The sequence below is a fragment of the Gouania willdenowi genome, chromosome 9 (genome assembly GCF_900634775.1).
Source record: "Gouania willdenowi chromosome 9, fGouWil2.1, whole genome shotgun sequence".
Classification (NCBI taxonomy): domain Eukaryota; kingdom Metazoa; phylum Chordata; class Actinopteri; order Blenniiformes; family Gobiesocidae; genus Gouania; species Gouania willdenowi.
In genome coordinates, this window is record NC_041052.1 from 28250234 (window position 1) to 28264116 (window position 13883).

Genomic DNA, 13883 nt, shown 5'->3' on the forward strand with positions numbered 1-13883 from the left:
TAATTAAAATCACGTGGTCATTGCACAAAACTGCTGATCAATTGGCTGTAACACCTGTAGCTGTTATAAAAAGAAAAGCACTCAATGCGTAAAGATGCACAATGGCTTATTTGGCACTGCTGGAGGACGTGGCACACTGGAGAGTCCGGAGGGAGTGGATCTTCAGAGACCAGTGAGACTGATAGCAGGACCCCTCCCGTGAGGACGAGGTGCTGCGGGAGGGCAGACAAAGCTGCGGTGGGAGGGAGGACGAGTTTCTGCGGGAAGGCGGACAAGGCTGCAGAGCCCCTGGCCTTACTCACCCCAGCACGACTGACCAGTTAACACCCTGGGACTGATGAAAATATGGTTTTATTTGAAATTAAATATTGTGAATTACGTATAGTACCAAAGGTGTTTTACTACCTGTTTATCTTTATTATTTCAAACAAGGAAATACAATTTATTCCCATGCTTCTGGCACATATAGTGCATCTGTGTCCCCTCAACCTCCATTACAACACAAAGGGGTTCCCCAATCATCCTTCAGTCTGTTGTCTGTGAGGCTGATCTCCGGTGCGCCTTGTTGAACAGACGCTCTTCCTATGGAGAGTGATACACATTTTCTCCTCCACTTCTATGGTTGATCATTTCTTTTTCACCTCAATCACAGTCTGGCGCTCTGAGGCAACGCAACGCAATTGGCCTTTCTGGCATTTATAATGCGCACTGTGTCACCAAATGATGCTCTCTTGGGGGTGTCCACCTCATCCATTAATACCTCCACCTTACATTGAGTGAAATTTGTTTTTTTTTTTTGCTCGTTTTCCCCCTTGGTCCACCATGAAATTCGTATTAGTGAATTTTCATTAAAGGCTCTATTCTCCCATGTGCGCCAGTCCAAAATGCCGCATAGCGGTGCTGTTTTTGGCTGCATGCTATTCACCCCCTGTATTTAAGTCAGTCGCTGCGCAGCAGCAGCTGTGATCACCCAGCTGCTACTGCTCAATGAATTAAAACTCTGACAGACGCAGACTTCTGTCCACGTTGGTCACAGTGATTCAACTATTTTCATACTATGTCCAATGTAAAGTCACAGTTTGATCCACTACAGAGTGAAATAAGCTGTCATATGCAGATGAGGTTTGACCACAAACTGTTCCCACATATATTTTAATGAGGCTCAGCTCAGGTTGCTTTAAACTATTTATATTTAAAACTGCATAGAAGCCAATAGTTCTGTTTCACTGCAAACATCTCTCTGTATTAAAGCAGGACGCTCTGCGACCAGGTTATTTCCTCATATCTCATGCATTGGCTTCCCATAAAATATAGAATAGAATTCAAGATTCTTCTTCTCACTTATAAAGCCCTAAATGGACAGGCACCAGTCTATCTCAAGGAGCTTGGAGTGCCATACAATCCCCCCAGAACACTACGCTCTCAAAATGCTGGAGTACTCGTTGTTCCATTTGTCTCTAAAAGTAGTATAGGAGGAAGAGCTTTCAGTTATCAGGCCCCACTTCTCTGGAACCATCTACCAACCACGGTTCGGGGGGCAGACACCCTCTCTACCTTTAAGGTTAGGCTCAAAACATTCCTCTTTGGTAAAGCTTTTAGTTAGGAACCAGCTCATAGCTCATAGTTAAGATGCAATAGGCATAGACTGCCGAGGGGGTCTGGCATGCTCGGTTGGAGAGAGGTTGGAGAGGGTGTTAAGAGAGAGGTCATTTAGGTTAGAGAGGGACCGGAGAGGGTCCCATTCCTCTCTCTAACACTCCCTCTATGTCTGCTTCTTCCCTTGTGTGTTTGCTCCTGTACTCCTTCTGGCTTTTGTCTTGCAGGTCCGTGGGATCCTCAGTGTGGAGTTACAGAGTCTCAACAACTCTGTCTCCACCCTTTCTTCTGCACACACCCAACACAGCATAACGTGGATGGCTGTTCATCATGGGAATGGGATCCACACGAGGTTCCTGCTGCTTAACAGAAGGTTTTCCTTGCCGCCATGATGAATTCATGTTGGGTGTGGGATACATATGTATGTGTATATACGTATATATGCATATGTGTGTATCCATAAAATGAAGAGTCCGTCCTTAAGACTGCTCTACTGTAAAGTGTCTTGAGATACCATTGGTTATGATTTGGCGCTATACAAATAAAAGATTGATTGATTGATTGATATCTCCAGAGCATCTAACTCAGTCAGGCTTTACAGCGATGATGATGATGATCAAAGAGAGAGATTTCAACTCTGACTTGGACACACTGCAATTATCTGATCAATGATCTGATCAAATCAACCTGTCACATTGTTTATCAATGAAGGCGTTTCAAATTCTAATAATAAGATAAAGCATACTGTATGGGGGACCTCTATGGCGAAAGTCTGACTTACTGAGTGCTTTCTAGTTATATGTATAATATACATTGATATATAATAAACAATATTATTGTTGTTTCTGCTGTGTTTTAATTACAGTGCTTAAAACGTACCTGTAGTGGAAAGTTATAATACAAAAAATGTGTTTAATATATTACCAATAAACAAAAAATGCGCACCTTTTTATTGAAAAAAAAAAAAAAAAAAACATTAAAAGGATATTTTTGAACAATTTTATACCTTGGGGCATAATTTAGATGTTGCAGCAGCTAAAAAAAACAGGGAAACAGGAAATATAACAGCATCCATCAATAATTAAACAAGGGAACAAAAAATACAATAGAATTAAATAATACAAGGCATAAACATTAGGAAATAGGAAATATAACAGCATCAAACAATAACTAAATAAAGGAAGAAAAATATAAAAGAATTAAATAATACAAGGCATAAGAAGTATGTACACTTTCACTTGTAGATCACACACGTACTAGACAAACAAACACTATGTAAACTTTCGCTTGTGAAAAGAAAGAAATCAGAAAGAAACACACTAAGTGAGCAGCATTAATGAGATTGATAATTATTTAGTGATTATGCTATTGAACAGTCTGACTGTAGATGGAATAAATGCAGGGTGGATGTCTCAGTCTGCTGCTGAAGGAGCTTCTCAGAGCCCCCACAGTGTCATGGAGGGGGTGAGAGGAGTTGTCCATGATGGATGTCAGCTTCACTAACATCCTCCTCTCACCCATCTCCTCTCCAGAGACCAGAGGACAGTCCAGGACAGAACCGGCCCTCCTGACCGGTCTGTTCAGTCTCTTCCTGTCTCTCTCTGTGCTCCCTCCTTCCCAGCAGACCACTGCATAGAAAAGTGCAGACGCCACCACAGTCATAAAAAGTCCATAACAGAGTCCTGTAAACTCCAAAAGACCTCACTCGCCTCAGCAGGTGCAGTCGACTTTGACCCCTCTTGTACAGGACGTTGGTGTTGTGTGACCAGTCCAGTTTAATGTTGAGGTGAACACCCAGGTATTTGTATGTCTCCAAGATATCAATGTCCAAACCCTGGATGTTCACCGGTGCAGTCTGGGGTGACTTCCTGCGGAAGCCTATCACCATCTCTTTTGTCTTGCTGGCATTGAGCTGGTGGTTGAGCTTTCTCCAGTTGACAAAGTCCATGATGACCTGCCTGTACTCCTGGTCGTTCCATTTAGCCACACATCCCACGATGGCTGTGTCATCGGAGAACTTCTGCAGGTGGCAGCTCCCAGAGTTATAGCAGAAGTCAGATGTGTACAGGGTGAAGAGAAAGGGGGACAGCACAGTCCCCTGTGGGGCCACTGTGACGCACGTTCGTTGATCGGCATGGCCTGTCACTTTAAAGATATGGTGCATTGTGGAAAGTAGAGGCGTAACAACTCTGTTTGCATTGTGGGAAGAGTATTTTTCTGTTCACTCTCGGCGTGAAGCAGCAATGTGCACCATCCAGGTTGTATGTTGCGAGAGGATTAAACATCACACACCCCATAGTTTATGCTTCAAGTTATAAAATCATTCTAAAAATTCCTTTCAATGTGTTTTTCTTAAAAAGGTGCACACATTTTGTTTATTCGTAATTAGGAATGTCACGTTATTGAAGATATTATGATACTGCAGATTTCCATTTTCTTCCGCTTATCCGTTGCCGGGTCGCGGGGCCATGGTTATGTCTCGGTGTAAAATAATAAGCAGTTGCGCTAAAAACAAGTTTTGGGTTGGCTGTTGCAGACCGTTTCAGAGTGAACTACAAGTACTATGAGGCTTTGGGGCATCGTCATAGGTTACAGGCGCAGGGTTCTCACCTGTGCTGTTGAGCTTATTTTTTTTCTCCTCTACGGAGGAATGGCGCCCCCTGAGTTCAGTTTTCAGCAACGTAGGGGGAACACAAAAGGGACTTCCAGGTGTGCACGGGTTGCTTTAACTCTCTTTTTAATCTCAATAACTCAGAAACACATATATCAGCCGTACCTCGGACTCGGACGCTCCCATCTTTACCTAAGGACCCCTGCAGCCCTTTAGCTGCCCCTAATGCTGCCTGTGTGCAATACATCCTCTGGTTAGATAACCGTAATAACCGTCCACGGTTTATAAATGATACATGTCAACAGCAGCTCAGAGGTTCATGTGTGAATGTATTGTATTATTTTGGTAGAGTGTCTAATAAGTCCTTATCCTATATAGAAACGTACGTACACCACCTCAGACATGACGTAAAAGACTGCACATTTCCACACTCACTCCAGTTTCTGAACATAAGGATTTTGCCGTCGACTTTGACTTTCACGTTTTTGGTCGTACGTACCTTTTGTACATGAGGCCCCAGGTCCTTTTGTTACAACTGCACATTTGTCTCAGCACTTACAGTCCCTGCCATTAATAATTCATTGTGTTCTTTCATCCATCCACATTTTATTTAGAAACCCAAAATCCACAAGTGTTATGAGAGCTGATGTTGTAGGTTTTATTAAAGCTGCTTTGATTGTGCACAGCAAAATGTTTAGTGTCTTGAAGTCTTTTTTTTTTTTTAACTGAATAAGCTTTTGTGTTCAGATCAGACTGAATGAGCTGAACAAGCTAATATTTTAGTTATTTTTTTATATATATGTATTTATTTTGTTTGTCTTATTTTGGTTAATTTAATGAATGGATACCGACACGTAAACCTTGTTTAAAAGTATGAAATAGCCACAAAGTGACGAAAAGAAAAAAATAAGCATAAAAAATTGTGATAATCGTTAATATCATAATAATCGTTGATTAATCGAATCGTAGCACCCTGAATCGAATCGTGAGGTCCCTTCGATGGCACACCTCTAAAAGTAAGGCAGTAACAAAGATTAATTAAAACAACTTTAACTTTACTTCACTAATTTTAGCCCTCAAAGAGTTGTAAATTTCAAAATGTTTCCAAGCCAACAGCGCTTGCTTGCGCCCAACACCCCCTATGCTGTAAAAAATTCCTGGTGAGAACCCAGCAAGTGGTTGAGCCAATGGCGTGCGACAGTGCAAGGTCAGAGGGGAAAGGAAACATGGTGGATGGTGACAGCCAGCAGAGTGAGAAATGGAGAAGTTTGGAGAAATTGTGCATGCCCTAGGGGATTACAAGTCAGAGGAGTAGAAACATTAACAAAACATAAGGAGAAAAGGTGGACGATATACAAACACAGCAAACTCTAAAGGAAGCATTTACAACCAAGCACCCTCAGAACAGCTCAAGCGATCAAGAAATAACAAGATATGGGCGCAGTTACAGACGTTTTCTGTTGTTGACAACAAGGGCTTTAAAAGGTTAGTGGACACTTTAAATGCTCAGAGATTACTCCTAACCTTAAATGTTGACATGGTCATCTTACTCTAGAAAAACTTCAAATTAATCTAAAAAGAATAAGGCAGTTTTCACACTACTTTGATTTGACTCGAGATTAAGATATCGTTACACCCCTATTGGCAAAACATAAAAACACATTTTTTGTTATATGCATTTCCACTACAGGTACACTTTAAAGCTGCTTAATCAGATAAGTCACATTTTCTAAACTGTACTTGTAATATGTCATCCAAGAGTTGTTCTCATCCAGTACTGATGTCAAAAACACTGCCAATGTGACATTTCTGGTATTTTGAAACAATGGATGTTGATATTGTAGCTTTCACATAAACACCTGAATACGAATGAAAGCGCAGTGATATCATGGGGAACATGATAAACAAAGCACTACATCACTGTCTTGTCTGGCAAAGAAATACAAGAAATCACTATAAGAATGAAGTAAAAACACTTTTTAGAGACACATTTCCCGCTTTGGTGGCGTATTTGCATTCTTCTTGAGGACCCCAAATCATACTATGCATAAAGTACTAATACATGAAACTGTTCCTAAGTCATATGACCATTTGTCAACGACCCATTTGTGTACTGTGGAGTCAAAAACAGTAAATCTCTATCAGAGGATTTATGAAAACAACTTTTAGATGGCATACAGGTATGTTTTTAAAAATGTTAAGCAGTTTCAAAAAGCTGAATAATGCATAAAATGCAGAATACACTGCTTTAGTATACTTTAATATATTTTATACGTCATTGAGTTAATTGCAATTAATGATGAGTTAAAGATAAAGAAGATCCAACAATTAACCCAATTGTCCTTCAAATGTGGCTACATACGCCAATAATATTCAAACGTGCACTAAGTAGTTCATGGTAATGCATGTGGTAAAAGAAAATTCAAGATCAACCTATAAAAGAACTCAAGATCAAACAGAAATATTGATCTTGTGATGTGTTTAAAATGTGAGTACAGTAGAGAGACATTGGAGTGTAAAGGATGCACAAACAGAAAGTAGAGTTGTTTATAAAAATGCAGATATGAGGTTACTTACACTTATCTGCCAAATGGCTAGGAGCCAGGAAGCCGCTAGGGTGGGGCATAGGGCCATATGGAGAGAGAGCCTGGTGTCCAGAGCCTATGAAGATATGAAAGGTGATTTATGTTATCATCACCATCTGCTTCTATGAAGTACTTCTTATGGACCCACAGTGGGAGTAACCAGGTGGCTGTAGAATCTAACCTGTTGACCAACAATGTTTGTTTCTTTAACCAATTCAGAAACCACTGCTCTATGTGTCCAGCATGTTTGTGCTACGCCTTTTTAGCATTACTCGTTCATTCCATCACAATTTCTTAATGGAAGAGCCAGTTATTTAAGAGTGTCTGATACAAATCTGAATAATCAGAACATCCTATCAGTTTCCATCAAATGCAGAACCAATTAGTCAATTAGAATTATCTGATACCAGTGACGTGCAGTCAGGGTTGGCAAGGTAGGCAGTGCCTACCCAAGGGTGAATTGATATTTTGATTATTTCTTTTATTATTATATTTCTTTTATTATTATATTTCTTTTCTTTTATTATAATTATAAATTATTTATTTTTCAATTTTCAATAGCCTACAGTACCTATAAGTTTGACAGTGTCAGCATTTTCTGTGTTTCATAGCCCAAATGACTAAACATTGCTATTTCCTGGTACGGCACAGTCTCACTCCGCTGTAAGGCAGTAGGAGGCTACACCCCCTCCCAAAAGCACATTGCTGCTCTGCCTCTGTTCTCATAGCGTGATTTTATGTGTTTGCGCATGCGCAGTCAGTTCTCCAAGATGACAACTATTTACGTAAAAAGGCAGCTCTCTACGCTGCCTTTGGATGTAACCACGCTACGCTAAATGATATACGTAAGTTGCATTAGTGAATTGATATCACGTGGCCGCTGTTGCTACGTTCTCTAGCTAGTGGGCGGGATAACACTACAGTCAGGATGACAGCGGTAGAGATGATAAAGAAGCTTTCTTTTAAGGAAAAACGACAGCTTTTAAAAGATGGGAGACCAACACCTGAGCTACCAGACCTTCAGCAAAGGTAAGGTCAGAACATTGTTTGTATTTTCTACAGTGAATGGAAGGATTGGTTTTGTGGATGCTCCTCACTGAGGCTGTTCCGAATTGTTGTTGTTGTCATTTTCTCCGTGTTTCTGTGTTTCTAACACAAACAACGGATGCGCTGTTGTGTCATGAGATATATCTTGTTGGGAGAGTATGGAGGCTATATTAAATAATTGTTTGTTTCTTTAATGGTGCTTTATGTTGTTGATTTTGTTAGATGGCTAAATACTTGTTCATGTGGGTTTTTTTTCTTTCTTATTATGAATTTTATATTTTGATAAGCGCATTGAGATGACTTTGTTGTAAATTGCGCGTTGTTATTGGTGTTGCCATTGGTAGTCTCGATTTGCAACGCCCTGCCTACCCTACCCTAGTGCTACGTCACTGTCTTATTCATATTAATGGACTTATAAGGGCATTAATTGAAGTGAACATCATATAAACAGAAGTTAAAACCTTTATGAGACTTATATTATAACATTGCATTAGACAAAAACAGCTTTGAAATGTTGTTAAAAAATTAAAAAAAAAAACACACAAGTATAAGTATAAGATTGGACTGACCCGTGGATGATAAGAGGGGTCTTGCCAGGTCATGAGGGTATGGGAAACCTGGGAAGACTCCAGGGCCTGCAGGTCGACTGAACAGGTCCAACTTCCCATTGATGTCTAACTTGTGAGAGTCTAGCTGCATTTGCTGTATTTTAGAAAGGCAAGAGCGAGACAAAATGTTTTCAAACATAAATTTAAGGGACAACCAGAACTGCTACATTACACATGGCAGTGTGTAGGGGCTGTAAAATAAGACAGCAGGTAACATGTGGGGCAAGTAAGATCATTTTCATTGATAATTAATTTCACACTGCATTATTCCCAAATACCCTAACACCCCAAAGAGCCGTGGAACAAGAAGAAACTATGATGCCCTTGTCTCTGCTGTTTGATTAAAAAAATACTTAGGTTATAACACCAAGACCAAAAAGCATATCATGTTCTACATAGCAGCACAATTCAGGTAGAGTATGAATAATAGTCTCACGCACCTTCATTTTCTGCTGGTGATGGTAGATCTGCCATGCAATCTGGACATGCACTGCGCACCACTTGCCAGGTTTCTAAAATTTTAGAAAAAAACATATCAGAAGCTTAAAAGGAGCTCTGACATTAAGAGGTTTTTGGCCAAACTATACAAAGGAGAGACTCTTGAGTATTTTTAAACAAGGCAAAGGTTAAAAAGTAATTAAACCCAAACCAACTTTTTTCTGCTGAATACATATTTATTTGGGTATTAAGTAGTGCTGTTGATTGATCCTAGTCCAACTTTTAACATTTTAGTAAAAGTATTTTAATTCTGGTATTTAGTTGTAAAATGTCAAGGGTTGAACGCCGGCTATTATAAGTAAATTTTGCTATTGGTTGAGACGGATTCTTTCGATTGCCCTGCGTCCCCAACTTTTACAGTTGGCCCCGGCCCTCCTATAAAAGATGAAAGGGGGAGGAGGATTCCGTCCAATCACAGCCCTCAGAGAGCATTGACTGACAGCATCAATGAGGAAGTGTAATGCCTTGTGTGAAACAGCCCGCTGCAGTTGTGATGTTTTTGACTTCTATGAAGAGCAGATGCTGGTCTAATCAGAGAGTTCATCAAGCTATGTGTGTATGTGCAGACACATAGTATGTGTATTCCAGTCTGTCTCTGCGTGTATGTGAACGTGCATGTACTTCTCGCTACTGTGTGTGTGTCTTCCTGGTTTGTGTGTGTGTTTGTGGCCGCAGTGTTCTAAGGCTCTTGGTGGGAGTAGAGCAGGGACTGTTTGTGAGTAATATAGCGTCTAGGGTTGTGTGTGCTGTGTGCTTGTATGTAGTAGTTGAGAAGACAGCGGACTGTTACTGCCAGCACTGATTGACTGCCTTAGTGGGCGTCTCCTACTGCATCAGAAGTAACGCCCGTAATCAAGGCATTTTATGAATTTTGCTGTGGCCTGACCAGAAAGATGAAAAATTAACATCAACACAACTTACCCTAACAGATGTCCTAAATGGATCTGTTATCTGTATCAGCAAAAGAAAAAGTGCATGAACTTATTTTTTTTAGAATAAAAAAAAATAGAAGATCTGATTCCTGGTGTAAAGATTATTGGTTCGATGCTCACCCGTGGATCTTTTTGTAAGAATGTGTGCGGCACTGCTCCAGGTCGTCCTGCTACATCAATAGGATTAGAAGCCTGAAAGGCACAACGGATGAGATGGGCACAAACATTAGTTGCTAAGAAAATAATCATGCAGCAATTAAAAGGCGCAACACTTTCAGCGCCTGCCCTCTCAAATTGGCTTTTGCTTTCTGCACTAAAATTCAAGCATGGTCGTGACGCACTGCAGTTGGAAAACATATGCCGCACCATGCCCTGTAAGCAGGGCCGGTTATGTAGGCAGGCATATATGAGGGGCAGTCAGAAATGTTAAGGGGGCATCATATGTACAAGCATGCTCCAGTAAAGGCCGGATTAACCATATGGGCCCCTGGGCAATTGCCCAGGGGCCCGCGACCTCTAAAGGGTCCATGGCATTGAGGGGATAAGGTAAACATCTGGTTTTCTCTTGCTTATAATGTAAACTGTTTGCCGCCCGGAGTAGTTACGCTGCACAGAACCCCTGCACCTGCCTGTGGCTGTGACCTGAGACACTCTCCTCATTGAGATGAGAGGCGGCAAGGCGGGTCAAAGCCAGGTGACGCAAATCAACCTCTACGCCAGTGGTTAAAAAACGGTGTACCGTGGCACACTGGTGTGCCGTGAGGCAAGTCCAGGTGTGCCGTGGGATTTTGGGACAACAATCATACATTATTATTTAGTGCATTATAAATGAAAAGCCGTCACCATGAAGAAAAATAATTCTTTTTTTATGGGGAAATGTTTCCAGGGACCGTTTATTAGGTGCACCGCCCGCTCACCTCCCGTCCTGGCCGCTTCAAACAGCTCCTAAACCACTAGAAACCCGTGTCTAAACTGCCACAAAACTACGCAAATCATCAGTGACTCCTAAATACAGAGCCACCACTTTACTGTGTGTTAACATCTCATCTGTGCTACACAACATTTGTGGTTAAAGTTGTTTGTTGCTGTGGACGAGACCATCCATTTGTTATTGTTTAATTATTATGGTCTGGAATGACGTCATCAGGATCGTTTAAATTAGGTGAATTTAAATTAAGTTGATCAAAATTTAATCAATAAACCTGATCAGATTCAGTAAACCATTGATCCCTGAGTGGAATTTGCAATTGGGCGACATTAATGCTGTTGTCATACATCTTTATATGACATAAATAATTAAAAAGGAGCCGTCTTACTTTATTTTTGACATTTTGTTTAATCATTTTTTTTTACTTATTAGTATTTATTTAGTTTTCTCACAGGAGTTAAAAACTAATATTTTATGAAAAAAAAATTTTGAAAAAAAACAGCAACAACAAAAAAAAAACGTAATAAAAAAAATTGATGTGGAAAACAGAATTTGGAAAAAATAAAACTGATTTTTATAGGGCCCTAATTATTGCAATATTATTGCAACACACAAATATATATATATATATATATATATATATATATATATATATATATATATATATATATATATATTTTAATGTACTACTTGCACTCATTTCATAATACTTAATTTTTTTTATGTATATTTCGTAAACATTTTTCACGAGTAATATAGTTGTCTTTGCCACATTTTGTTTGGCTTTCAAAAATAATTATACACATTTACAGATAATGGACATGATATCAGTGATAACACATGTTATAAAGGCTATTTTGCACAATAGGTGTGCCTTCAGATTTTTACTTGTCCTTTGGTGTACCTTGGGCACAAAAAATTTGGGAACCACTGCTCTACGCAACACAAAAAAAAGCAAACATGGAGAGGCAGCTAAGTGGGAGCGCTAAACGGAAACTAAAATAGGAGAAGGCGATCAGTAACGCAGAAAATTTAAAGAAGCATATACCGAATATAGGTTTTTTCACTCCAGTGTATTTTGTCAGATCAACATTTCTTTGACAGAAATTGACAGGTTTCCAGATGTTTATGCTTTGCCAGATTATACTGATGCTGATGTGCTTTATTTTCATAGCATGATCATATGTGAGTGAGAGGCTTTGACAAGAGGATATAGTGGTGCATTTGTGTTTCTATGAGCATTTTCACATCTGTAGACTAAGCTCTTGTGTCAGGATGTGGTTTATTTTGTAGGGCAGGCAGGAACTCTTGGCCTCCCTCCCAGCAGCTTTCTCCTGCTGGTGCTTGTTCACCAGCTGCAATTAACTGCTCTGTATATAAATGGGAAGTTTTGTCTCAGAAAAGGTCCAGTGAATGCCCTGAATGAATATTCATTAATACGAATTTCATGGATCGAGGGGAAATCGAGCAAATAAAACAAATTTCACTCAATGTGAGGTGGATGTTTTAATTGTTGAGGTGGACACACGCAGGAGAGTGTAATTGGTGACACAGAGCGCATTACGAATGATAGAAAGGCAGATCGCGTTGAGTTGCATCATCAGACTGTGACAATTGAAAAATAAACCATGCAATGATCATGTGGTTTTGATTACTGTTATTATTATTAATATAAAACTGTATTTGTAGGTGCGTGCACATCACTCACTCCCTGGGTATTTTTTTCCTCCTCCGTTTTTTCAAATGCATCCTTCAAATAATATGTGTTGTGAAAGTTCAATGTGTTCGATTATTTCACACAAATTCTATAAATTTCACAGAGTCTGTCTTTAATTTCATCCTTCTCCTGTTTCTCATGATTTTGTGCGTACAGCAGCGTCAGAGCTGCCGTGGAGGCGTGCACATTATCTCGCCAGGTTTTTTTTTATAAATCCCAAACTTTGCTTATGTGGCATACGCTTTCTTTTGTACGTACGCTGCGTTTATAAATGAGGCCCCAGGGCTTGGTTTCATGCCAGTCATTTCTGGATCGACAAAATGTGTTTTTTCCCTTACATTTGGACATTGTTGTTGTTTTACTCTTGCTCCGTGTTCTTCTTGGTTTGCCATTTTTGTGATTTTGATTACCTCTGCCTCCCTGGACTGACCACCCATGTGTCGAATCCCTGCTTGTCTGACCATGCCTCAAAAACAATAAATATTGGTTTATTGCACCTGAGCTCCGCCTCCGTCCCTGCATTTGGGTCTGCACCTACACCTGCACGTGACATCTTGCTGGTATACAGGTCACTGAGGCATGCAAACCCCCTGACCACAATAAGGTGGCAATCTCTCAAGGGGGGAAACTAAAAAAGTAAAAATGAAATAAATAAAATATCCTTCATTTAGATTTTACAAAACAAAAAACATAACATATCTGAACTGGATGGCCTAATTCTCAAATAAATTTTAAGCTAAAGTAAGATTTCACACACTATGATCAAACACAGCTTTTTCTTCAAAGTCTACTGCTCCGTGGCCGCGCTGTTACCTATGGGGGTATCACACAAAACCAGGATAGGGAATAAAGCCTGCAAAAATCGGCAATCCTTGACAAAATCATCCCCAAATCAGTTGAACGAAAGCTGGCCAAGTTTATCCAGGACAAGTAACCATGGTGATTTAGCCCCTACAGATAACCTGCTGCAGAGCAGGTTAGCAACCAGGATAAAGTTATCTGTGGCTCTGCTGTCAGTGCAATGAGAAACAAGTGTTTTACAGAATGTTCATGGTTTTTCTACATGTTTCTTCATCCAAATATTATAAATAGTCATTTAATTTGCCCGTTGACTTTTGGTTTTAATATTTTTTATTATCATAGTTTATATATAAAGATGAAAAAAACATTTAAAAAGACAAAATTTGAGCAATGAAAGTGAGAAGGCAGACAGTTTATTAGGAATATTTTCCTTATTAATAAAACACCAACACTGAAAAGTTAGATAAGATGCAGAATAATCTGACTTTAATCATTATGACTGCAATGTAACTAATAGAAGATATTTTTTTCAAGTGTGTCTAGAAATAAGAAAATCGATT

The 13883-nt window shown here is 39.7% G+C and overlaps 1 protein-coding gene across 6 annotated transcripts in view; it reads right to left on the minus strand.

Annotated features, from left to right (window-relative positions):
* Positions 1-13883, minus strand: part of fbrsl1 (fibrosin-like 1) — a 408768-nt gene that overhangs the window by 7918 nt on the left and 386967 nt on the right. For all 6 annotated transcript variants that reach the window (XM_028458506.1, XM_028458504.1, XM_028458509.1 and 3 more), the window contains 5 exons: positions 9998-10069; positions 9867-9896; positions 8888-8959; positions 8409-8541; positions 6785-6868 (listed from right to left, as the gene is read on the minus strand). In XM_028458506.1, coding sequence (XP_028314307.1) covers positions 6785-6868; positions 8409-8541; positions 8888-8959; positions 9867-9896; positions 9998-10069 — 391 coding nt within the window. The remainder of the gene's footprint in view (positions 1-6784; positions 6869-8408; positions 8542-8887; positions 8960-9866; positions 9897-9997; positions 10070-13883) is intronic.